Source organism: Ambystoma mexicanum, chromosome 1q (genome assembly GCF_040938575.1).
Source record: "Ambystoma mexicanum isolate Mex_15411 chromosome 1q, UKY_AmexF1_1, whole genome shotgun sequence".
In the NCBI taxonomy this organism is placed as follows: domain Eukaryota; kingdom Metazoa; phylum Chordata; class Amphibia; order Caudata; family Ambystomatidae; genus Ambystoma; species Ambystoma mexicanum.
Window position 1 is genome coordinate 1,211,007,072 of NC_090922.1, and position 25,823 is coordinate 1,211,032,894.

Consider the following 25,823-nt stretch of genomic DNA (forward strand, 5'->3'; position numbering starts at 1 on the left):
AGGCCCCACTCAACATAAAATAGCACCATATGCGGATGATGTGTTATTAACCATATCGGACACCACCCAATCGCTGAGGTCCTCCCTGGCAGAAATTCATCGCTTTGGTAAAGTTTCAGGATTCGCGATAAACTTTGCGAAATCATCGGCCCTGGGGGTGAGACTGGAGCAGGAAGATAAAGATTCTTTCAGAGCCCTCTGCCCGATCCAGCTCAGCGAAAAGTCCATCCTCTACCTAGGAGTACAGATCACAGCCCGACCGGAGGATACCTACCAAGCGAACTTTCAACCACTGTTCAAGACCTTGGAGGAGGACCTCACTCGTTGGCTCTCGCAGGATATCTCACTACTGGGCCGCATAGCGGCATGTAAAATTAACCTCCTTCCACGCCTGCTTTACACCTGCTCGGCCATTCCAGTTTTAATCCCCCGGCCCCCACTATTGCGCCTCCAAAGGAAGGTACTACGCTCCATCTGGAAAGGTAAAAAGTCAAGGATCCCGCTCAAGACAATGCTGCGCAATCCAAACTTGGGAGGCCTAGGAGTCCCAGACCTCCAGAAATACCAGATCGCAGCCCAGCTGGCTCACACTGTGGGCTGGACGATAACCTCGAACAGAGCTAGATGGGTCGAGATTGAACAATCCCGCTTACCCCTCCCTCTCCGCTTCCTCCTGCACCTTTCCCCCGTCCTCTGAAGAGCGTGGCCGAACATCCTCTCTTCCACTAGGCAGACTGTAAAAGCTTGGGAATGGACTCGTAAACAGAGGGGAATCCCTAGAGGCCTAGGCCCAGCTTCCCCGGTATTTCATAACCCAGCGTTCTCCCCAGGAACCCACCTAGTGAACTTGAAGAACTGGATCGCCGGCGGCCTCAGCTCCCTAAGCCAGCTCTTTGAGAGGAATCAACCACTCACCTTTGAACAATGCAAAAACACCTTTGGCCTGGCGGAAACAGACAGATTCACATACGTGCAACTGAGGCATTGGTGTTACCATCCAACAACGCGTGAAGCAGCGACCCGAGATCTAGACCCTACAGAGCTGACAATCGCAGATCCCCCACACAGAGGGCGCATCTCAGCGATGTACAAGCTGTTGCAGACGAATCTCCTGGTCGCTAGAGCAACCTACATGAACCAATGGGAAACAGACCTAGGACACCCAATAGTTGACCAGGTTTGGTCAGGCATTTGGTCTCGCACGCGGGCCTCCTCCTTCAGCATCACTAATCGGGAGTGTGCCCATAAACTACTTCTAAGATGGTACTACCCGCCAGTTAGACTATACCATATCAACCCAGCCTTGGACCCTCGATGCTGGCGTCGATGCAGCCTACAGGGATCGTTCATCCATATGTGGTGGTCCTGTCCAGTGGTTGCAAACTTCTGGGCCCAATGCATCGCCACCAAAGCAGACATAACTGGGATAAAGCTGCCCTTGGAGCCAGAATCAATCCTACTAGGAGCCCCGCTTCCAGGCATATACCCAAGGTCGGGCAGAAGTGCCACCCTCCTCACTCATATCCTCCTGGCCACTAAAATCACAGTGGCACGAACCTGGAAATCGCCGGAGGGACCCCTGCTGATCCGATGGTGGCTGAAACTTTGGGACATCTTTGTCACAGAAAAGATCACAGTGGCAAACAGAGGCCTCCTTCACCGCTTCACGAACATCTGGTCCCCTGTAATAGACTATGACCAGAGCTATCCAGCATTAACTTTTAAGCCACGAGCGGTAGCAAGCGCTCTAACGGCAAGGAGCACGGAGATGATACAATGGACCGAGGAGCAAGATTTGGACGTTAACTAAGGGGGGACGGGAATGGGGTTGATGATGGGGGAGGAGATGATCAATGAGCTGCACAAAGTGTCATGAAAGAATATGTTGCAATGTACTTTTCTCTGGTGTGTCGATCAAAAATAAACATGTTTTAAAAAAAACGAATTGAATATCGACGTTCTGCACCCCCCCTCTACCCCCCCCCCAAGCGTCTCCCCAACTGAGGGCTCAAAGTGTTAGGACAAAATAAATGTTAGAACTTGGAAGGGGGGCACATAACTAACTGCATTTTCACCCAATCAGAACATTTATAAATTGCTTATGGCAAGACTGCACCACTTTATTAAACTGTATACCTATAAGTCCAAGGGGCAGACAAAGGGATAAAGGGAAGGTTAGAAGATGTGCTGGTGTTGTAATGCATGGAAGGACATCATAGCAAAGTTCCACAAAAGTGTACATTATTTACAAGGGGCAAACATGGTAGATTCCAACAGCAGGGGTTGGTTATGTTGTTGCAAGTCTATGTCTGGACAGGAAAGAGGTGGAATCCAGTGTTGACGCTTCATCAAGGAGCCAATGTTTAGTGCAAGAATGCCTTTCGTTAATCCCATTTCCAGTAAGAGTGGCCTAGCATAATGGGGCACTGTGGTGTCACAGCAGACGTATGGGAGTGTATCATTAGTGGTGTGTGAGAAACAGGTATAGCTAGGATCTAGTGTGGACCAGAATAATATTTATTCAGTCTGAGGCATTGTTTGGATAAAATACGAAAGATTATATCATGGGTTCACCCTATGTGACTAGCCATCTTTCCATCTGTGAAAAAACCTACATTATTTTGTTTTCACAAACAAGGTTGTTGCATAACACAATTCCCTAAAATCACATCAGCAAGTATCACATCAGCAAGGATATCCCCCATATCTGAATTATTTCTTGGGACTTGGGCGAATTACTATGCATAATAAAAGGCCATGTCACACAAAAAGAGACTTTAACAGACGTGAGAAACACATATATGAATAGAAAGAAAGGATATCGCCAGATTCCTCATCAGGTCTGATGCTGTAGCCCTCATCGTCCACCTCTGGTGAATTCTGCAAAAAAATACAACAAACATAAAAGCTGAAAGCCTAGTTATATTACTCACTACATCCTGCTAAATGCTCTTTAGGAGTGGCCTTATACCCATTGATACATTGTTTAATTACTTTGGAAATTCATATGCAGAGAAAGGAATAACTTGAGACATAGCCTACAACAGGTGAAAAGAGCCTCAGCTCCTCGGCATTATCCTCGAAACATGCAGCAAATCAGTGCATGGTTGCTCTGAGTTCCTCACTGCTAAAGCAATCCCTCGCATAACTGCTATGAATAGAAATACTGTATACCCACCTACTTTCAAAGAATAGTTTATTCACAGTGGCAAGATAAGTAAGCCACTTATCGAAATGCGTGCATTTTGAGAACACAATATGTAGACCACCTAGTTTGAATTTATTTTTACAAACACACAAGTGGGCCAAGCGCATTCCTATGATAAATTACCAGCATCAAATTATGAACATTTGAAACACCTGCAAGGTTGACTACAATTAAACAGATCTAAATTAGTATAATACACACTTTCTTCCATTTCAAATTACACAATTATACATTCTCATACACATTCCTACATGAATGTTTACAGAAAGTGGAAAAAGGAGGTTTTGAATGCGTGGAAGTCCGACGGGAGGAGCTCTAGTGAGAAATGGCTAGAGATCCTGATACTGTTTGCGAAAGAAAATATCCTACTGAAATACAGCTTGTAAAGAAAAGTATGAATCCATATAGCAAACTATTAACAACTTGTATGTTTGACCAAGTTATGCCTCAACTTCACCCCTGCACCTCCCCATTTCTCCTCCTTTAATAATGGAATGGTTTGTGGTGTAGCACTTGTGTTTTTGTGATGGCACTCTGTGTGGGGCCAGTACATTCACCACCGTTTTCTCAATGTTTTGAGTTTCTTATATTGCCTCATCAGGACACATTTGACATTAGTTCGCACTTTAACATGCTATGATACGTTATCAATTTGGTTTAGTGCCCTGTAACGAGTGATCCTTGAAACAACATTGTATGGTGCACCGCGTGGTGCATTCAATCTGTAATGTGATCATTTAACATTTCCATTTATAAGCTGGCGGCTATATGAAATAAAAATCATTTCAAAAAGTACAAAGACTGCACTATTTTACGGTTGAACCGGCAGCTTTACAAAAGACGTTTTTTTCACTAAACCTCAATTATTCCAACAACATATACCCTAGACTCCACTTGTATATTTGTAATGTAAATTGGTCTTATATAGAGTCCATCTGTTATTAATGTTGGTCTATCTAAATGTGGCAATACAAGAATAAGAGTGGGGTGGGAGGAGGAGCGATTAGTGGTATACCAGGAGAGGCAGATGAGGAACATGTGGTGTTGATGGGTGCAGGTGGGCAGTACCTTATTCTTGAGGGTCAATCTGCCTCTAGGGTTTGGTAGTTTTGGTAGAAACGCTTAATAGTATGCTATCGGACAGGGAGAGTCCAAGGTCCAGTAGACTACAGTGCTTATGGTTTGGCTGGGCACTAACATGGGTTGAGTGTTATAGGGATATAGAGGGGGGCTTCGACATATCACGATTAGTGTTCTCTTACTAATTGCTAGGCGTGTTTGCACCTGTAGTGTAAGGTGATAAGAGCTTACAGAGGAGTACGTTAGTTGACTGGAGGAAGAGAGGGGTAGGCCTTCAAAGGTAAAATAAGCTGATGTCATGAGTCGACTATTACCACAGGTCATTTGCAGACTGCTCCCATTTCACTTCCTCACACCGACAGTCAATGGCCCTCTGTTAATCGCCCTCAGATTCATTATACCATATATCCAACAAAGAGGTCTGAATTGGCAAATGATGGCAGAGGGCAGTCTGGAGACAGCCCTCATTACCATTTGCTACATAAGATGTGGAGCAAGAACATTTGATTCAGAGAAAGAGCTGCTTTAAATGGTGGTCGGTCATTTTTTCGAAAAAAAAATGTCGAAAAATAAATGTCGAATTCCGTTTTTTTTTCATTATATATTTATTTTGGGGTTCGGGGGGAAAAAATGGGTAAAACAAAAAAAAAAATTTAAAAAGTGGGTTTGGGGGGACCCCCCCCCATTTCGAAACAAAAAAGCATTAAAAAAAAATTGACATTTTTTTTTTACATTTTTTTTTTCTCGAAAAAATTACTTTCGACATTATTGGTTTCGAAATTATGACTATAAACCGCTTGAAATATGAAGACTCAAGATACCCATTTCCCCTTTCTTGGGTATGTTGGCTAGCTGGTGACGGAGGGCTGTCTCACACTTACTAGCTCAGGTGCAGTGCTCGGTGGCCAGATGGGACTGTTGCCCGTCAGGGAAACGCCCATCAGATCAGTGAAAGGTGTTTGTCGGGTGATCTGGGAATGGGCCAGAATCCCTAGTGGTTTCTCACATAGGTCTACCCCAGTGTCTGCCACAAGCCTCACACAATGCAAACAGTCACAGAGCTTAATTAAATTCTGCCCTACTACAGATCGACCACTGCTTATGAGGCAGCCATCTTTGATATTCGATATCGAGCTTCAGCTGCGTTGGAAAAACATTTCGGCAGAGGATGTTGTGTGTCGATGCAGTCGACTCGATGTCCCTCAAGGGCCTCGGTCTCGAGGACGTCATCGAAGGCATATATAGCACGGGCAGCACCTATTGGCTTCAGTTCTGTTTTTTCTTACAGTAACCACGGGAATGACCGTACTCTGCCTTGAAGGAGCAAAAGCTGTAATAGCATGGGAAATTCTACTGTGGGGTAGGTTGGGAGGGCTATGAGGAATACGTGGGAGTAACATCCAGTCGAAAGAAAGTTACCATTGGTAAGTAACTTGTTCTTCGAATGGATAGTGTCCTCCCACGTGTTCCTAATCTTTGACTCCCAAAGCAGTATTAGATTTGGTGGAGGGAATAGAATTTGTGTTTTAAATGTTCTCATGAACCGAGTGCAGGACTGCTTTACCAAAGCTACCATGCTGGCCGAGGTAAGATTCCAGGCAGTAATGCTTTGTGAACGTGTGGATAGTAGACCACGTTGCTGCTCCGCAAATAATTTTTATTGGGACACCCCTTTGCAGCGCTGTAGAGGTAGCCATGCCCTGATGGAATGGGCCCTTAACCCTTACAGAGGATCCTTCCCTGCCAACCTGTAGCATTCTGAAATGGCTAGAATAATCCATCTGGACATGGTCTGCTTAGAGACAGCCTGACCCAGTTTGTGGCCCGTATAGCCAATGAACAGCTTATCAATACAGAGTTTTGACATTCTAGATATATTAAAGCTTAAAGCTCTACGAGGGTCCAACCTATGTAATCTCTCCTCCTCCTTGGTAGGATGAGGGGAGTTGGGGGGATAGAAACAAGGCAAAACAATGTTTTGTCCTATGTGGAAATCAGAAATGATTTTGGCTAAAAGGTTTAACCCTTAGAACAAACCTATGCTTGTGAAAGATAGTAAAGGGTGGCTTGGACGAAAGGGCCTGCAACTCGCTCACTCTACGGGCTGATGTTAGAGCTACAAATAGAATGGTCTTAAAGATTAACAACCTTGAGGGACATCAATGTAAACTTTCAAAAAGGTACACACATTAGAAATGTTAGAACCAGCTTAAGAACCCAAATTGGAACCTGGAACGGAGATGAGGGAACAAGTTGGTGAGCCCTTTTAGGAATTGTCTCACCAGTGGAATTTTGAAGTCTGACTAGCGCTTAAATATGGACAGCACCGGCAAATAGCCTTTAATAGTACCAATCTGGAGCCCCAGATTGGCTAAAGATAGCAGAAAAGATCAAACATCCAGTGTTTTACATAGAAAAGGATCTACATTCTTTTCTCTGAACCAGTTGCAAAATGTATTCCAACGGCAACGATACAAAGACTTTGTTCCTAGGCCTTTTGGCCTAAAGCAAAATCTCTATTACGTCATTCGGGAGGTCCCAATCCTTGTATCTTAACCTTTCAGAAGAAAAGCGTGAAGGTTGAGAGTCTTGACCTCTGGATGGAGAACCCGACCCTCTTCTCGCGAGAGAAGGTCCTCTATGTGGAAGACGTACTGGAGGACAGATTGACATGTCCAGAAGGTCCTGGTATCACGTCCTCCTGGCCCAATCCGGGGCAATTAGGATAATTTGTTTCCCGAACTTTCTTAACCTCATGATCACTTGAGGAATGACGGGGACTGGAGGAAAGGCGTACAGGAGTGGAAATTCACAGTACACCACAAACGCATCTCCTAGAGCTCCTCTTGGAGGAAATTCCCTGGAGCATGACAGTTTGCACTTCCGGTTGACACCGGTCGTGAACAGATCCACTTGAGGTGTTCCCCAAATGGTGAAGATCTCTTGAAGGACTTCCTGAGCTAGTTCCCACTCGTGGGAGACTGCTTTGGCTGCTCAGAGCGTCCGCCGTGTTCTCCTCTCTGGCTAGGTGTACTGCCGATAGGGAGATTCCTTCTTGTATTGCCCAGTACCAGATCTGCGTTGCCTCTCTGCACAGTGTTAGTGATCCTAAACAACCTCTCTTTTTGAAGTAGTACATGGCCACTGTGTTGTCCGTCATTATCAGGACATTCTTTCTCCGTAAGGAGGGCAGGAAGGACTCCAGTGCTAGTCAGATTGCCCTTCGCTCCAGAAGATTGATATGTAGTTTGGACTCCGATGGAGACCAACAACTGCTGACTGTCAGATCATTGGTGTGGGCTCCCCACCATGTGAGTGAGGCGTCACTTACTACGGTTATCTCCGGCAATGGTTGCCAAAATTGTTCCCACTTCAGAATGTTGTCCTCGCAGGCCCACCACAGAAGATCCTCTGCGACCCTACTTGGATCCTGAAGTTGGTCTGACATTTTTCCTGAGAACTGGGACCATCGAGTTCTTAAAGCCCATTTAAGGGATCTGATTCTCAGGCGGGCCTCTGGCACCAGAAAAATGCAGGATGCCATGAGGCCGAGCAACCTAAAATAAATAAATCATCGAAGGCTGAGACACACTAGGCACTTTGAAATTTGGTGATCAAATGAAAAATGTCTTGAGCCCTCACCTTGGGTGGAGAGCTCTTTCCCAAGGATGCATCCAGAACAGCTCTAATGAACTGGAGGTGGTGTCATATGGGACCTCTTGTAACTGAGGGAGAAGCCCAGCCTGTGAAGGGAGTGGCAGATGACGTTGAGATGATCCAGGACATGTTTGTAAGAACGTGCCCTCATCAGCCAATCATCCAGGTAGGGGCAGACGTGAATCCGCCTCTCCCGAGACTCACTGCCACCACTGCCACCAGTTTGGTGAAAACCCTCTGGGCAGAGGTCCGCCCGAATGGCAGAACTCGAAATTGATAATGAGAACCGCCAACTGTGAACCTCAGGGATTTTCTGAGCTTGAGATGGATTGGCACATGAAAAGAAGGATCCTGAAGGTTCAACAACACCAACTAATCCTGGAGTTGGAGGGCTTGAAGGATCTGAGAAAGTGTGACCATCTTCAACAAATTCCTCAGGAAGGACAGTTTCAAGTATCTCAAGTCCCAGATGGGTCTCAGTCCTCTGGCCTTCTTGGGTATTAGGAAATAAGGCGACTACCAACCCTTGTTCGTCTCCGCTACAGGCACTGGTTCTAAAGCACCTTTCTCTAGCAGGGTTAAAATCTCTTGCACAAGCAGCGGATCTGGAATCCTCAAAGAGTGGTTCCCCGGTGTATTATTCGGAGGTCTCTGTATAAAAGGAAGGCAGTAACCATGGGCTACGGTTTCCAAGGCCCAAGCATCTGAAGTAATGTCTCATCATTCTTCTAGATGCTGCGACAGACTGCCCTCCACTGGAGAACTGTGACTTTCCACCACAAGGAAATCTTCTTTGGCCCCTTTGACTGGTCATTCATCTCGCCCTGCCAACTGAGTAGTAGCGAAAAGATCTACCCCTCCAAGGTAGTCCACTAGGTCAAAAAGGATGAGGTTGCCCAATAGCGGTGCCTAAAGATTTGGCTGCCGCCTTCGAGGTCTGCAACCTCAAAACTCTCGTCAGCCTTGTTGCCAAAAAGGTGAGTCCCCTTCAAAGAGCATGTTGAGAAGTTCGGACTACACATCCGGTGCAAAGCCCGACTTCCGCAACCACCCAAACCTGAACATAACGGTGCTGGTAGCCATGGCTCTACTGATGCTATCAGCAGAATCCAAACCTGACTGAAGAGACGCACATGGCTTCTTTGCCGTCTCTAACTAGGGCTACGAACAAGTCTCTATCATGCCCCTCGAGAACATGCTCTGCCGCCATGGAAATGCAGTCCCATAGAGTGAACGTACATTTTGTGGAGTTGGCAGATTTGAGTGCATTACTCCCACCGGAAAATATCTTCCTTCGCCATCCATCTACTCGTTTGTCGTCCACATCTGGAGGGATGGTAGAGTAACCTGCTTGCTTAGATGTTGCAGTAGCTGCCTGCACCACCAGCGTCTCTGGAGTAGGGTGCTTCGACAGGTAGTCGGGGTCACTACTGGAAGAGCGGTACTACTTTGTCATGTTCTTATTTACAGCCGGATTGGTTTTCAGCGTTTCCCCAATTCGTCACCCTTTTCAGCAAAGCAACATGAAACGGTAATATGGGATCTGACTGAGGACCCTTATCTAAGATGTCTGTTAGATCATCTTGTTCGAATGGCAATGGAGGTCTACTCACCCCATGTAGTCTACTACCTTAAACAAGAGTTGTCCGTAGGACGCATCTGCATGCTCCCCAGCCTCTGATGTCCCAAACTCCAACTCAGGTGAGGTATCCACCCCACACAGTCTGTAGGTTGTCAGAGGTCCCTCAACCTGGACTCCTCTGGAATAAAAATCTCAGGTACATTTGGCGTACAAAATTGGAGGCTAAATGGAGCCTCTTCATCCGACTGCTCATTCTCTTCATAAATGGAAGAAAGAATCCCTCAGTCCTGAGAAAACATATGTACCACTATGTTTTCTCAGGAATAAGGGATTTTACAAATAATGGGTTTGACGCTGGAAGAGTCGTCAAAACATTCTTCATTGACGCCGTAGATTTTACTGGGGCACTCGGCATCGATGGCGCAGCTGGCGGCGATGCCTTCAGTGTCTATTTCGACGGTTTGGCTGGCGTCGAAGGCGCTGCCGAAGGGGTCGATGGCATCGACCTATACTTATGCTTCCGGCTCGACTGATCCTTCGATGAGACTTCATCGGATCAAGGCCTCAACGGCTCTCGATGCGGATCGGGCCTTCATCCCGGGCTCGAGGGAGCGTGGGATTTAGGTCGAGCCCTTTCCTTCCCGGCTTCTTTCGAAGGCGCAGTAGGAGCATGGCTTAGAGGTTTTTGTTTTTTAAATATTCTGAGCATCTCTGCTCTGAAGGCCTCCCACTCAGCCAGAGTGGACTTTTTGGTTGGACAAGAAACCCTCTTGGGGGGAACCGTCCGACGACAGTCGACCAATTCGACTTACAGTGCCTTTGCTTCAACATAGAGGATGAAGAGTGGTGGCGCCAATCCTCGATCATCGACCGATTGGCCTTTCTCCTCCGAGGAGAGTCGCTTCTCGACTCGTCAGTCGAAGGTTTCTTGATCAGGGTTGGAGATTTAGGGATTCGACCTACCTTCAACTTCCCCTTACGTTCCTTTAAGTCCTTTCCAGTCAGACTGGCATTTGGAGCAGTCTGAGTTGTAATGGTCTGCCCCGAGGCACCACACACAGATTCGATGGGGATTGGACAAAGACATTTTCGAACCACAATCCTGACACTTTTGAACTTGGTCTTTGGGGTTGTCAGTGTCAATGAAGACATTTTGATATCTCGAAATAACAAAGGGCCCAATTCATAGAATCCAGCGCAGAAGCAGCGCAAGCGCCACACGCAGAGAGGGAGCGTGCACCACACGTGGCTAGTCGTAGCGCAACGCAGCAATTGTGCACCACGAGTATTCATGGATTTCCTGAGCCATTATTAGCTGTGGCGCATTGAACATCCAGCAGTGCCAGTTAAACCCCCAAAACCCCCCCATGCGCAGCCAAAAGACCATTCAAATGACCAATACAGCGCAAGGCCCTGCGCCATCCGTGGCCTAGCACACAGCCTCCCCTCCACCGTAATCGTGTGAAAAATCAGAGCGTAACCTGCTCGCGCTAGCCAAAGCGCATGGAAAGGCCCTCACGTACACCCGCGAAATACGAACCCTGCTCGCGCCTTCCAAATCACGTGAAAAGGCCGTTGCGTACCCTGCTTGCGGCAGCCAAATCATGTGGAAAGGCCCTTGTGTACACCCGCAAAATCGCGTACCCTGCTCGCACCAGCCAAATCGCGTGGAAAGGCCCCTGCGTACCCCGCTCACGCCAGCGAAATCGCATGGTAAGGGCTGCGTGTGCTGCCATTAGCCGAGAACACACCCTGCAGGCAGCCCACGCCACAAGGGACACCCTCCACCCCCTGTAACCATACCCCACAGGCAGCCTACACCACAAGGGACCCCCCACCACCATGACCTGTGACCATACCCTGCAGGCAGCCCACACCACAAGGGACCCCCCCGTCCCATCACCAGTGACCATACCACGCAGACAGCCTACACTACAAGGCCCCCTCCCCATTACCTATGGCCATACCCTGCAGGCAGCCCACACCACACGGGACCCCCCCTCCCCCAATCACCTGTGACTATACCCCGCAGGCAGCGGTTAGGCAGAGTTACATGCAGTACCCTTTTGGATCACTACACACAATTAAGGCTACAGGTCTAAGCACAATCTCTTTATTATTATAAATCAATGAGATAGAGTAATACGTCAAAGGTAATAGTGATACTCAGCTGAATTTTTAAGTGCATAAACAATTCATAAATACAAAAAATATATTTTTAATCAATCCGACACAATGGTTAAAACAAGTATTAAACAATTGAAACCAGGTAAGCATCAAGGCTCCCTAATATAAGTGTGTCTAAAACATTAGTGACATAGGAAAACGTGAACCTCTATTGGTAGATAGTTGAATAATAAATCAATCAGTAGTCGCACAAAGTTTAGCAGTCAATGTGTAAATGCTCCAAGTTCATCACTAATTTGGGAAAGAAATGTTATAAATGGCTCTGTTAGCATCCAGAGTACAGTAGTCTCAACATGTTTCTGTTCATGTACACATCAATGTAGAACATTAATCAGGAGAAAGATTTTCATCAGCAAAATCCAATTTGGTGGTTCCAACTAAGGAGAGTGGGATCACAAGTGACCTGGGCATATTCTTGTGGGGGCACCTCTGTTCATGAGGAAAAGTGAGACTAGCTGTCAGTCTTTACAATGCTGTAACTCTATCGCAAGTCTGCCAGGAGTATAGTGGCAGGCAAGTGATGATCACAGTGTGAACGATTGAGGGTTGCACAGACATCTGTGTTTGTGAATTCCTTGTTACAGTTTATAATGTGGTCATAGTTTGTAGGACTGGACAGTAGGGTCCTTGTCTGGGGACAGATGGTCCATGCAAGTAGGACAGAACGCTCTCTTCTAGCTCATACGTGTGAGGAGCAGCGCCGTTAATCAGAGCCGCCTCTGGGTCTCAGCTATGTTCGAGACTCCAAAGGGATCCAGGGTATGCGCGAGTGGACGCGTGCAGACGCTGTTACTATTTCGTCTGCAGTGCTTGTGAAGCACAATCTCACCTTTGGTACAAGCCTGTACTACAAAGTTAAGTGGTAGCAGTGGCTGTGCAGCCAGGCTTCTCTCAGGAGGGATGTGAGCAGGACAAGATGTTACACAAAGGACTTGCAATCACAGTAGTTCAAACAAACACTATTCAAGATTTCTCGGTAAAAGAATATACATTTATTTACACAATCAGATGGAAAACATTCCACTCGTAAGAAGGCGCTCAATATCACAATCTAATAAGATGAGCAGCCACTCAAGAATTGCACCACCCTTGTCTAGTATAAACCTCAAAAGAAAGCCCTTTATTACTTGTTTACACGTGTTTCCGCTACTCAAGAGCCTTTCTCAAAACAAAATAGGGCATTGACAGGGTACACATCATATTCTATTTATATAATTCTTTTTCAGTGTTCATATATTGTACCCAAAATGGTTCAGGAAAGATGGAGGGTTATGAGATTAATTTACATGTATGTGAGTGGTGAATAATGAACATTACAATTGCATTTCACTGCAATACATTTGTTAGGTCAGTGTGCACACCCAAATCACAATACATACAAAAAGAAATAAATAATCAATGAGAATAAAAAGAGAAACAAAAAAATAATAAAAAATATAAAATAACAAACAGCGAAACAAAGAAGAATTGTTTTAGCATAATTAATCTTGAATAAGTCCAAAATTTGATTTATAGTTTCAGTTCGAGCATCCTCATTTAACATGAGTTCTCATTTATTACTTGCAATCTGTTATATCATGTATTAAAGTCTACAGTATACTATTCCTAGTGGATTGAAGGCATCTTCCATTCCACACTTAGCAATAAGTGCACGTGTGCGGGCAAAATAGGTGAATAGAAAATCCTTACCCGTCGTTTTCCATAAGTCCCGGGTAAATCCCTATATACAAAACAATGCAGAAAAGATTTCCAATCCAATTGTATGTTTAACATTGAATTTTTCATACGCGTTTTTTATATGGTATGTTGTATCCCGTGCTCATAGTATTCCCCTTCTTTTTTATATGTTTATTTCTCTAACGCGAAAATAAAGTGCGATCCTGTTTACTAGCGCACAGCTTCCCGACTTATAACTCACATGGATTGTGTTTCATTTTAGTTTACGGATTATCGTATTGTATCCCTCCGCGTTAGTTTTGTGCAATCCCGTTTTATAAGTAAGTGCACCTTGTTTATAATGGTCTGATTTTTCTACATTCAGTTCGGCATAATCCTCATTAGAAGATTGCCCCCGGTCTAAATGGACTCCCATATGCATACTTCAAACGCCCGAATGCGGGCATACAAAAACGTCTCCTTCCCCTCGTTCGGGACGCACCGCTGTTAGCTTACCTTGAGCTTGTCATCATTCAGTCTCCTCGCGTCGGCCTCGCACAGTACTGGGCCGTCGCGGGGATACTCCATGTAGTATATAGCATCACCATGGATACAGGGGTCATCCTTCCTCTGTTTCTACATCGATTTTCACGGCGCCCATATTAGAACGGTTAAAAAATGCGAACCATCTATTCACTTTGACATTACCTGTTCGTAACAATGTACCGTTTTCATAGATCACCCATTCTCTTTCAATTTAGTGTAATTTAATTCTTTTATAGACATGAAGGCTTGATAAGCCAAATTAGAAAGATTTTTATGAACTAAATAATTTTAGGCAGTAAAATTAAAAAATTATTCAGTTGGTGTTCTAATCCATCGTATGTACTTGTTTACATAATCTTGCAATAATTGATCATATTTGTGCAATATTCTCGTTGGTGCGTCCTTGAATAACAAATGTCCTTTATCTATCAGAGGTTCAACTTCGGTACACAGGTTTATTATGTGTTTGTGCCGAATGTACTTGCCTACTACCCCCCTCTAGTTCATACTTCTGCTTATTACTGTCGAGACCTCCCTCATGATCTAGTTGAGTGTTTTTTAACATTCATACCATTATTAATTGAATTTTGTGTACAAATATATCATTGTTATTGAGTTGACTCGGTTTTCCAAATACCCTTACATACATTATTATGTATCAGGTTATAGTTAAGTGCAGGGTAAGTTATTATAAAATAAAGAGACATCCACATTTCTGCCCATTCCCACCTACTACCAGAGTACTTGCTAGAAGGTAGCTTGCAATTTGACATATTAGTGCAGTTCACAAATAATAACATCCTCCAGTAATGTTCCCCACACAAAAGTATTATATTCAGATGATCTTTTATATGATATTTATGTCCATTCAAATTCAGAGAAAATTTCCCATCTCATTATCATGATTTAGACCAAATTCTATTGTCCTAAATTTACATATCAATCTTGCTTCCATCTGTCTTAGCCTTTCTTCCAGGTTTCCACCTCTTTTTCCCATTTTAACCTTCTGTAGTCCAATAAACATCAAAGTTTTTTTATCTTCCATCTGGTGTTTGAGCTGCCAGTGTTGTGCCAGCGGTAGTGATGCATCCTGGCTTCCAATTGTTGAAAAAATGTTCCCTTATACAAATCCTTGTTTCCCTAATCGTACTCCCAATATAAATCTTTTTACAGGGACATATTATTGCATATACTGTATATTTTGAGCGACAGTTTATATTCTCTTTGATTTTCATTTTTGTCCCTCTTGAGTCCACAAATTCCATTGTCATATCATGTGCAATGTTACACATGGTACATGTGCCACATTTACGGAAACCTGACACCTTTGTATCCAACCATGTTCTGGTAGGTTCAGGTTTCACATCTGGTAGAAGTGAAGGGCTCAAAGTCATTTTCAATGTTTTAGCCTTCCGATATGTCATTCTAGGTCTTTCCCCAATATATCCCGTTAGGTGAGGATCAAGTTGTAGAAGATACCAATTTTTATTTAAAGTTTTCCTCAGTACCGCAATATTGGAACTGTATGTCGTAATAAAATTAATCTCCATGGGCTCAGTGTTGATCAACTTATTGAGTCAACTCAATAACAATGATATATTTGTACACAACATTCAATTAATAATGGTATGAATGTTAAAAAACACTCAACTCGATCATCAGGGAGGTCTCGACAGTAATAAGCAGAAGTATGAACTAGAGGGGGGTAGTAGGCAAGTACATTCGGCACAAACACATAATAAACCTGTGTACCGAAGTTGAACCTCTGATAGATAAAGGACATTTGTTATTCAAGGACGCAGCAACGAGAATATTGCACAAATATGATAAATTATTGCAAGATTATGTAAACAAGTACATACGATGGATTAGAACACCAACTGAATATATTTTTTAATTTTACCACCTAAAATTATTTAGTTCATAAAAATCTTTCTAATTTGGCTTATCAAACCTTCATGTCTATAAAATAATTAAATTACACTAAATTGAAAGAGAATGGGTGATCTAAGAAAACGGTACATTGTTACGAACAGGTAATGTCAAAGTGAATAGATGGTTCGCATTTTTTAACCGTTCTAATATGGCCGCCGTGAAAATCGATGTAGAAACAGAGGAAGGATGACCCCTATAACCATGGTGATGCTATATACTACATGGAGGATCCCAGCGACGGCCCAGTACTGTGCAAGGCCAACACGAGGAGACTAAATGATAACAAGCTCAAGGTAAGCTAACAGCACTGCGTCCCGAACAAGGGGAAGGAGACGTTTCTGTATTTCCGCATTCGGGCGTTTGAAGTATGCATATGGGAGTCCATTTAGACCGGGGGCAATCTTCTAATGAGGATTATGCCGAACTGAATGTAGAAAAATCAGACCCATTATAAACAAAGTGCACTTACTTATAAAACGGGATTGCACAAAACTAACGCGGAGGGATACAATACGATAATCCGTAAACTAAAATGAAACACAATTCATGCGAGTTATAAGTTGGGAAGCTGTGCGTTAGTAAACAGGATCACACTTTATTTTCGCGTTAGAGAAATAAACATAAAAAAGAAGGGGAATACTATGAGCACGGGATACAACATACCATATGAAAAAAACGTGTATGAAAAATTCAATGTTAAACATACAATTGGATTGGAAATCTTTTTTCTGCATCGTTTTGCATATCGGGATTTACCCGGGACTTAGGGAAAAAGACGGGTAAGGATTTTCTATTCACCTATTTTGCCCGCACACGTGCACTTATTGCTAAGTGTCGAATGGAAGATGCCTTCAATCCACTAGGAATAATATATTGTATACTTTAATACATGATATAACAGATTGCAAGTAATAAATGAGAACTCATGTTAAATGAGGATGCTTGAACTGAAACTATAAATAATCAAATTTTGGACTTATTCAAGATTAATTATGCTAAAACAATTCTTCTTTGTTTCGCTGTTTGTTATTTTATATTTTTTATTATTTTTTTGTTTCTCTTTTTATTCTCATTGATTATTATTTATTTCTTTTTGTATGTATTGTGATATGGGTGTGCACACTGACCTAACAAATGTATTGCGGTGAAATGCAATTGTAATGTTCATTATTCACATCTCACATACATGTAAATTAATCTCATAACAACCCTCCATCTTTCCTGAACCATTTTGGGTACAATATATGAAGACTGAAAAATAATTATGTAAATAGAATATGATGTGTACCCTGTCAATGCCCTATTTTGTTTTGAGAAAGGCTCTTGAGTAGCCGAAACACGTGTAAACAAGTAATAAAGGACTTTCTTTTGAGGTTTATACCAGACAAGTGTGGCGCAATTCTTGAGTGGCTGCTCATCTTATTCTTGTGACCAACCAAGGAGGTAGGGGATTGGTTCCTCCAACAAGTGCCACACAGGATGCGACACGGCTGAAAAGCCAACAAAAGTTAATCTAGGTCACCAACAGAAGAGGTTGTACCGACAAATATCCCGAAACAGCAATCTGTGATCACAATCTAATACACTACAGTACACAACCAATACGTTTCTGAACAAGTTAGGCTCCCCTGAAGTGGGAGCAAAATGGCACTTCAGTAACTTTCAAAAGGGTTAGAAAGACAAAAGGATAAAGAATTAAAGCACAATTACTCTCACAGGTAGGGCAAATATTTTCAGTTCACTACAACAGGCAATTCAATTAAATAGGCCTGGGCCAAAGCCAATGGTTCAGTGTCTTGGTTAGGGTAGCACAGTTCTAGTAGTTAACGATTAAGTCTTTGCCAATGTTCAAAGAAGTAGTTTGCCAGAAAAAGAGTTATAAGTCGGATTAGGAGCGAACAAGACTCCAAAGTTGGGAAAGTTTCACAAACTTTCACTGCGGCATAAAAGATATCCACACCGTGTTTGCAAAGTACCTTAGGTATGAAGAAAAGCTGTAGCTGAGGCAGTTGTTCCTTCCAGTTACTGCAGATCTTGCTGTTCCTGAGCTTCAGTCATGGGGACAATAAGGAAGTCGGGAGGTTCCTGCCCTGCCCAGGGAAGAGGCCACAAGCTTGGCTAATTGTGTTTTAAGGTGCGAGTGCCTTAAAGTCCACAAACTGGAATCCTCCTCACTGGCTATCCGGTTTTCAACAGCACTCTGATGAAAATTAGACCAGTCTGGAAACGGTGTCCAGGTGGCTTAAGAGTTGGTTGTTCCCACCAGCTCAAGGGAAGAAGTCGTCCTTGAAGGGCTTCTCTGTCGAGGCAGTTTCAGGCAATCTGGACCTGCAGCAGGGCTTCACCGGGCAAACCAACGGTCCAGGAGTTCCAGACTTCGGTTCTTTCGCTCCAGTGGTCGACTCTGCCTTCCAAGTCCCACAAACCTTCTTTTAAAAAGTATTCTCCCATTCATTCCAGCCTAGCTGCCATTCACCAAGCAGGCTGGCTGTCCTTCCCAGACAGTCAGCCAGCTAATCACACCAGAGTGCACTCAGGTCTGTTAGGAGACTAAGCACAGTGAGTGTCGGGCACCTCCCTCACATCCTGTCCACCCCAGACACTCAGGCGCCAGAGGAGGACTTCAGCACTGATGCCCGCCAAAGGGCATCGAACAAAGGGACCAATCCTGGTTTGGCGCGCAGAGCTAAACACAAGAAGGACCTTTCCTAAAAGAAACGGCGAAAAAAGATGACCAGAGTCTGTTTTTACAGAGGGGTCATGGGCGCCATATTGAAAAACAAGGCTGACCCGATTTTTAGCTACCGGTGTTCGGGGTCGGGAAAAATCATGGTAGTTCATTCTAAAACCACTGCCACTAGCCATTTGGACAGGGTAACATTTGACTGTTACATGAGTGTTTAGACACAGGAGATGCTGGGCAATCCCTCCAGCACTCTATAGGAAGATAGTTTGCGCTAGCTCTATGAATTTAAAAAGACTAGCAAAGTCAATTTAACTTTACATGCTCTGGGAGACGGTAATTAGTCCCAGAGAAGGTATTTAAACCTTAGGGAGTCAGAAAGACACCCCTGTGCACTGCACTGAAGGTGCTGTGTGACACATAGCAAAAAGATAATGCCTATGGAGTTGTTTAAAACTCCATATCCAAAGAACACAAAAGTAAAACACATCAAAATACATGAAGGAGTGGGAAAAAAGACTCACACTCTTTCCAGGTAAAAATTAAAATCCTAGAAATCCAGAAAAGTTGCTGGGGGTCTCAAAAGGTAAGGCAAATTAGCACATTCTTGAGAACTCTCCCCAACAGCAGCCCACACCACAAGGGACCGTGCCCCCCCCCACCAGCTGTGACCATACCTGCAGGAAGCCCACACCACAAGGGACACCCCCCCTCTCCCATAACCTGTGACCATTACCCGCAGGAAGCCCACACCACAAGGGACCCCCCCCTCCAACTGTGACCATACCCACAGGCAGCCCACACCACAAGTGACCCCCCCGCCCCATCACCTGTGCCCATTAGCCGCAGGCAGCCCACACCACAAGGGACAGCCACCACCCCCGTGACCATACCCCACAGGCAGCCCACACCACAAGGGACCCCCCCCCCATCACGCGTGACCATACCCGCAGACAGGCCCTAACTCATGTGTCCCCAACTCCCCACCAGTGACGGCAACCTGCAGGCAGGCACCGACTCATGACCCCCCAACATTTGCACACCATGCAATCATGTTGGCTATGTCCACAAAATCCCAACACATGCTGCACCCCAACAATCATCCATAGTTCCTGCTCCCCATTACATGCCCCATGGCATGTGAATCACAAACTCACATGCATGCATGTTTGCATACACATGAACAACATTGCTCAACATCAGGGACACGCAATACTGTCACAACCGCGGGTTCCTGGCGGTTGTGGAACAGGTGGAAACATGTACGCCAACGTGTTGTGCCGTCACATCTCCTCACTAGTCTATTGACGGTCTAGTTCTTTCCAATATGGCCGCCGCCTAGTGTATTTATCCTTTCCACTTTCGGCGGCTCGGCGCGTTGCAACTTTCTTACTACCCTTCGTTGTCACGCTCCTTGTTATTTCCCTTGGCGGTGTTCCGCCCATTTCTCGCCTTGTTTCTTGGCTTCCGCCTTTTTCTCTCTCTCTGCCTCCCTCCGGACTCTCCTTGGCCCCTTGGCCATTTTTTCTTGTTCCAGCTTAGCATTCTCTTCCTCCCGGTTCCCTCCGCTCTCAACCTGCATCTCCCGGCTCTGTCTGTGTCTGGTCATCGGACTGCTACCTTTGGACGCTTGCTTCCCTTCTCTGCTTCCGGATCGCTGGGATCGTCATCCAGAGGGGTTTTTGTGCCGCAAGGTTTTTCCCCTACTCCTGTCTTGTCTGTCGCGGAGGGGAGTCTCTGTTGACCCGTTTCCGAGGTCACAGTGGCTTCCTTCCGAGGCCGGCCTTACCTACTTAAGAAGAGCAAGACTCACGGGCATCGCACTCGTCGGAAGAGGCTGGACTACTCCTCTACATCAGGTGAGGAGGAGCGGGAATTTGAAGACACTCTGTGTTTGATTGAAGAGGAAGACATAACCGAGGTATTGGAAAACTTACCCACTGAGTCTGATACACCTGATAAATACAGACAAGGAACATTGAAACATGCACCAAAACATTGAGAGCAGACACCACTTGTACTCCAACGTATTAAAATGTATTAAATACCCAGAATCCAAATGAAACAAAAATGAAACCAATGAAATAATGATCATACAAAAAGAAAAAAGGTGATGGAAAAATGAAAGAATCCAAATTGTGGTCCATGTCCATTGTACCATATGTTAACGCAAATAAAAATCAGAATAAAATCGTTGCTCCATGGTAAAAAAAAAAAAAAAAAAAAAAAAAAAATGGAAAAACGACAAGATCCAAACTATATACAAAGTTCACGGGTCTATGATCCCCAAAAAGTACAAGAACATCCTAAAACTACTATAAAAACTAACTATATGCAAGATGCGGAGCAAGTCCGTGAACTCCGAAATAACATTTTTAAAACAGGAAACCTAACCCTAATGAACTATTTACAAAAAGGCAGCGGGCTAGTCCTACGACTCACCATTTCCCCCTCACCCCCAGTGTCTCTGCCAGGGCATCATCGAACTCTGCGTCTATTTCCCTGAGGCGTGCCTCTGCTCTCCCCTCGATGGCCTGCAGGGACTCCAAAGTGCTTGTCTCAAACTCCCTGCGAGTCTCCGAGGAACTTGACCCACCTCTCCGCCCGACGCAGTGTGTTCTCTGCCCTGGCGATGGCGAGTCGTGCCCCCTTGCCCGCTGCCGGTCTGCTCCGATTTGCTTGTCCATTCGCTGCAACAAAGACATCCTGGTGTTGAGGTCCACGTTACCCTCCTGCCCGATGGCCGCTACCTGCCCCTGTGATGTTGAGGGCCCAGAGTCCTGTTGCCTCCTACAACGAGCCTGCTGCTGCTGCTGCCAAAAAGCCCGGTGCCTGCGCCTCCGGGACAGCCTCCGGGATGACAACCCCCGGGGCTGTCGTGCACATGCCCTGCTGCTTGGTGCCTGCACTTCCTCCATTGCCACTGGCCCTGTTGCTTCGGTAACCACCTCTGATGATCCTCCTTCGACTCCCAACTGTGGCAGGGATGTGGTCTCCACCAGACTGGCTGCCGTGGTTGGGACAGGTCCACAGGGGGCCCTGGTGGTATCTGGGCAGGAAGACAACAGGGAGGAACACTGGCGCACAGTGGCGGAAGAGGAGGCGGTCGCAGCAGTGGCCAGCACACGTAGCACATTTGTGACCATAAACTGTGCTAGCCAGTTGAGGCGACAGACCTCATCGTGATGATATGCAAGCCACCGATTGGAAGCCTGCACATCATGAATGCTCGCTGGACACTCGCAAAACCGGCTAGCACAGGTTCAACCCTGTCACAAATTGCCTCATCCGCAGGTAGTGGGAGATCCGTTGCCGTGGATACACCCCACCACCTGCGGATGGGTCCGGCCTGAGGCATGCCCGCAGGTGCACACTGGTGCAGTCGCAGTTCCAGGGACAGGAGCAGTCAGAGGCCCCTCCACGGTGACCTGCACTTGCTCCGGCCCCTGACCGTTGACTGCACCAGGAACACGTACCTCATAACCCCCCGCCAGGACCCATGTGCTGGGCTCATGTGGCATGCTCCTCCACCACCAACTTCGATGACTCCCCACTGTCTTCCGCATCGGACCGCCCCTGTGATGTCTCACCTGCCCCTCCCACTGCCGAGGAGCCGACGGCCAACTTCACCCTCTTGGGCCTCCCCTCAGCAGCAGAGGCCGGTGACTCAGATGCAGCACCAGCCTCCTCGCTCCCAGAAGATGACATAACCTGGGAGGACGACTGGGCCTTTCCTCGGTGCTCCACAGTGCCAGCTCCGCCCTCTTCCTCCGTCGTCGCTGTGGATAAGGAGACATTGAACACAAGCATCAGTGTACTGAACAAATGTCTGCTTGGAACAAAGCAAATGCACATGAGTGGCACTGTCAAACGTCACAACCATCACCACGCCACCCCTAACACACAGAGCAGTGCAAGCAACACACATGCATGTCATGTGCAACAAACATTCTCATCCATGTACAAGGCACTGCAAGCACATCAGAGGTGGGGCTGAACCTCACATGCATCATGGTACATGCACATCACATATACACACACATCACCTGACAGTCATGCATCTGGCCATGTAGACCTCCAGTCACAGTGCACTTGGGGACAACTAGGCCGCATGAGTCAATCACGCATTGAGATGCTCATGTGTCATGCATCCATGGGGTTGGCCAGTCACACACTCACTACTCAGACACACGCACATGTACACCATGCATGTCCATGATGGTGACATTAGCACCCATGTGTCACACCTCTCACGTGCCCCAGTCCAGACACAAGTATGCAAACATGTGCACCTAGTTACATGCTGGTGCGCATCACGCATTGCAACACAGACACCATTGAAGTGGGTCAAGCTTGAATGGACACACATGCAGCACTGTCAGGGACATGCACACAGACACCTGTACAGGAGGCATGCCAGACATGATGCCAAGATGCACACTCCAGCCACAAGTCAACATACACAGGCACTATGGCGGACAAGAACACATGAACACTTACCAGTCAACTCCAGATGGAGCACTAAATCCAAGACCTGGGTGTGCAGCGCTGGGTCGATGCGCTCCAGTACCCTCCTCTCATTGGTGGACAACTGGCCCTGGCACCTCACCTCATCATCGTCAGCCTTAAGGAGGCGCTGGGCCTTGTTGAGGGTCCTGGACCTGGAGTCTTCCCAGCGCTTACAGACATGTCGGTAGTCGCAGGGTGCCACCCCCTCCGCATTGATGGAACCCATGATGTCCGCCCAGATCTTACTCCGTCCTTCCTTGTCGATGCGGGATGGTCCAGTGAAGAGGGCATCATAAAGCCCCAGGACTTGCTCCACCAGGATGCCAATTTTTGTGGAGGAGAAGCTGACAGCCCTCTGCCTCTCTGCCCGGGGGGATGGGTTGCAGGGGGGGGCTACCACTTGCCTCAGATGAGATGGGTCAGACATGGCAAACCCCGAGGCAGGTGTGGGTGGGCAGGTGGTCCTGGGGCTGGGCTGTGGAGCAATGGAATGGCAGTCGGTAGTATTCAGGATCAGCAAAGGTGGTCACAGCAACAGGATCACTGGCAATGGCTTCAGAGCAGGCACCAAAATGCAGAGCACGTGGGCAGCATGCACCTAGAGTGGGTTGGCAGCAGCAGATGGTTCTAGGAGGCAGCTCAGGGCAGTTGGAGTCAGGTAAATGGCCTTGTGGGAAGGAGTGTGGGTCTAATATGTGCTTTTGCGTGGCCAGCCTGATGCAGAGTGACAGTGCAGCAGAAACAGCACGTAAGCATGTAATCAGAGGAAAGGCCCCAAGCACATAAGTTACGAGAAGTGCGTTGCTGTACAGTATGGGTTGAAGGACCGCGTAGGACAACAGTGCACTGTATGTGCTTTTCATGGAGACGACACGTGAGATTCATATTTTTGTGGGTTCACACGCTAATTGCTCACTACTGTGGCAGTTCGTACTTCTTGTTTTGGCATGTGTGTGTCTGTGTCTCTCTCTGCGTTTCTCTGTGCGTGCATGCCATAATTTTTCCAGGCAGATGGTGAGTCGCACACAATTTATTTTTTTCCACATTGTGGTTGCCCCTGTGTGACGCGTGCACCATTTTTCAAGGTCCTAGTAGCCTACGTGTTCCCCACGTATGCATTTGTTGTGTTCCTGGGTGCCACAGCGTACTGCGGGACGTTTTTCATCACACGTGGGCTACCGAGGGGTCACATGCACATTTGTTTTTGGGGTACCTCAGCATTGCGTGACCATTTCTTCTTTTCCCCAGGGGTGACTGTGAGGCTGACAAGGGCAACGTGAAGGGCTCCATAGATAAAACTAGTATAGGGAGCTGGGAAGGGGCTCATAGAACACCAGGCGTAACATCCATATTATCAGCTGAAGAAGCGAGGACGTGTCAGGAAAATGTGGTGCAATCAGAGTGGCGCAGCAGACCACAAGTCCCAGCATGCCTCATTACAGCCAGCACCCACACGTTAAAACAAAGCCCATCTGCCCGTAAAAGCAAGAACACAGAGCACTTACCTTATGGCGGGGGGTTCACTTTTAGACAGGGGGTCTAGATATGTGGAGTCAACCACGGATACAAACAGCATGGCAAGCATGTGAACGCGGAAGACAGATGGGTGGGTCCACAACCAGAGTGAAGTAGATTGAAAGCACCTGAAAGGGGGAGGGGACAGAGGAGGTGTAAAACCTGAATTAACCTCTCCCTGGTTCTTTTTTCCACCATTTGTGTGCAGCACGAGGAATGGACCAAGGACGTCACAGGCTTTCAATGGGCATACTAGCATCACAAGCACCAGAAGGAGGAGGTGCCCGTACGCCCGCCCGGCTGATACTTCACATCTGAGAAAACCCTGATCCTGATCTTTGTTAACTGCTTTCCTCCGAGCTGGCTGCCGAACGCTCCCGAGAACAAAGGGACGGAGGCCACACGAAAAGACTGGGAAAGGATTTACTTTCAGCGAATCTCACACGGCGAACAGAACGCTGAATAGGCTCTTCCTGAGTGCAAAAGGGACGAGCACGACAGAGGAGCCTACATGATACAGAAAACGTGAGAATCCAAAGACTTTATTTTCCGATAACTCTGGAGTGGAGTTAACAAGTGCCTGCCAGAATTAGGTGACCAGAACCGACACACCTTTGTTGTTTTCTTGAATTACCTTCTGTTGGAAGTAGCACATTGTAAACTTCTAAACCTGAATAAAGGATTTTTCTGTTTACCTGCATACCATCTCAGGCCCGCTATATAACAGTCACATACAGCCTTGCAGGAGCACAGGCGTACGTTTTCCATCACATACCCTGCCCCCTTCATCCCACTTGCCCAGGACAACTGTCTGCACATCCCATTGCGCTAGTACATCAGTGCCATGACTGGGAGGGCAACAAGTGGTAAGGGAGGCAAAGCTGGGCGACCTCTCAGAGGTGGCCGCGGTGGGGGACGTGGCCAAGGTGGCCCACGTGGCCAGGGTGGTCCACGAGGGCAGTGTGTCCAGGCACATGCAGGGACAGCATTGCCCCCCTCCCCCCAAGCGGGTTAGGGAGATGCAGCCGCTGCTGCCACCCCCAGCACCCGTCAGACCAGACAAGCAGTGTCATCTGCTGTCACAAGCAGGCAGGGTATGGAAGCTGCAGGGGCAGCTGCAGCTACCGCCACTTCCGGCTCAGGGTCAGCCAGCACAGACGGGATTGGTCTCCGAACAGGCACAGGAACACTCACAGGCCGAATTCCGTGTCGGGAAGGCCAAGGCACGTGTAAAGTTGCTGTCACCAGGTCACGTGGATCTGGGG

At 46.5% G+C, this 25,823-nt stretch overlaps 1 protein-coding gene across 11 annotated transcripts in view; it reads right to left on the bottom strand.

Annotated features, from left to right (window-relative positions):
* Nucleotides 1–25,823, bottom strand: part of SGIP1 (SH3GL interacting endocytic adaptor 1) — a 1,655,639-nt gene that overhangs the window by 1,192,312 nt on the left and 437,504 nt on the right. For all 11 annotated transcript variants that reach the window (XM_069641969.1, XM_069641968.1, XM_069641966.1 and 8 more), the window contains exon 5: nt 2,823–2,880. In XM_069641969.1, coding sequence (XP_069498070.1) covers nt 2,823–2,880 — 58 coding nt within the window. The remainder of the gene's footprint in view (nt 1–2,822; nt 2,881–25,823) is intronic.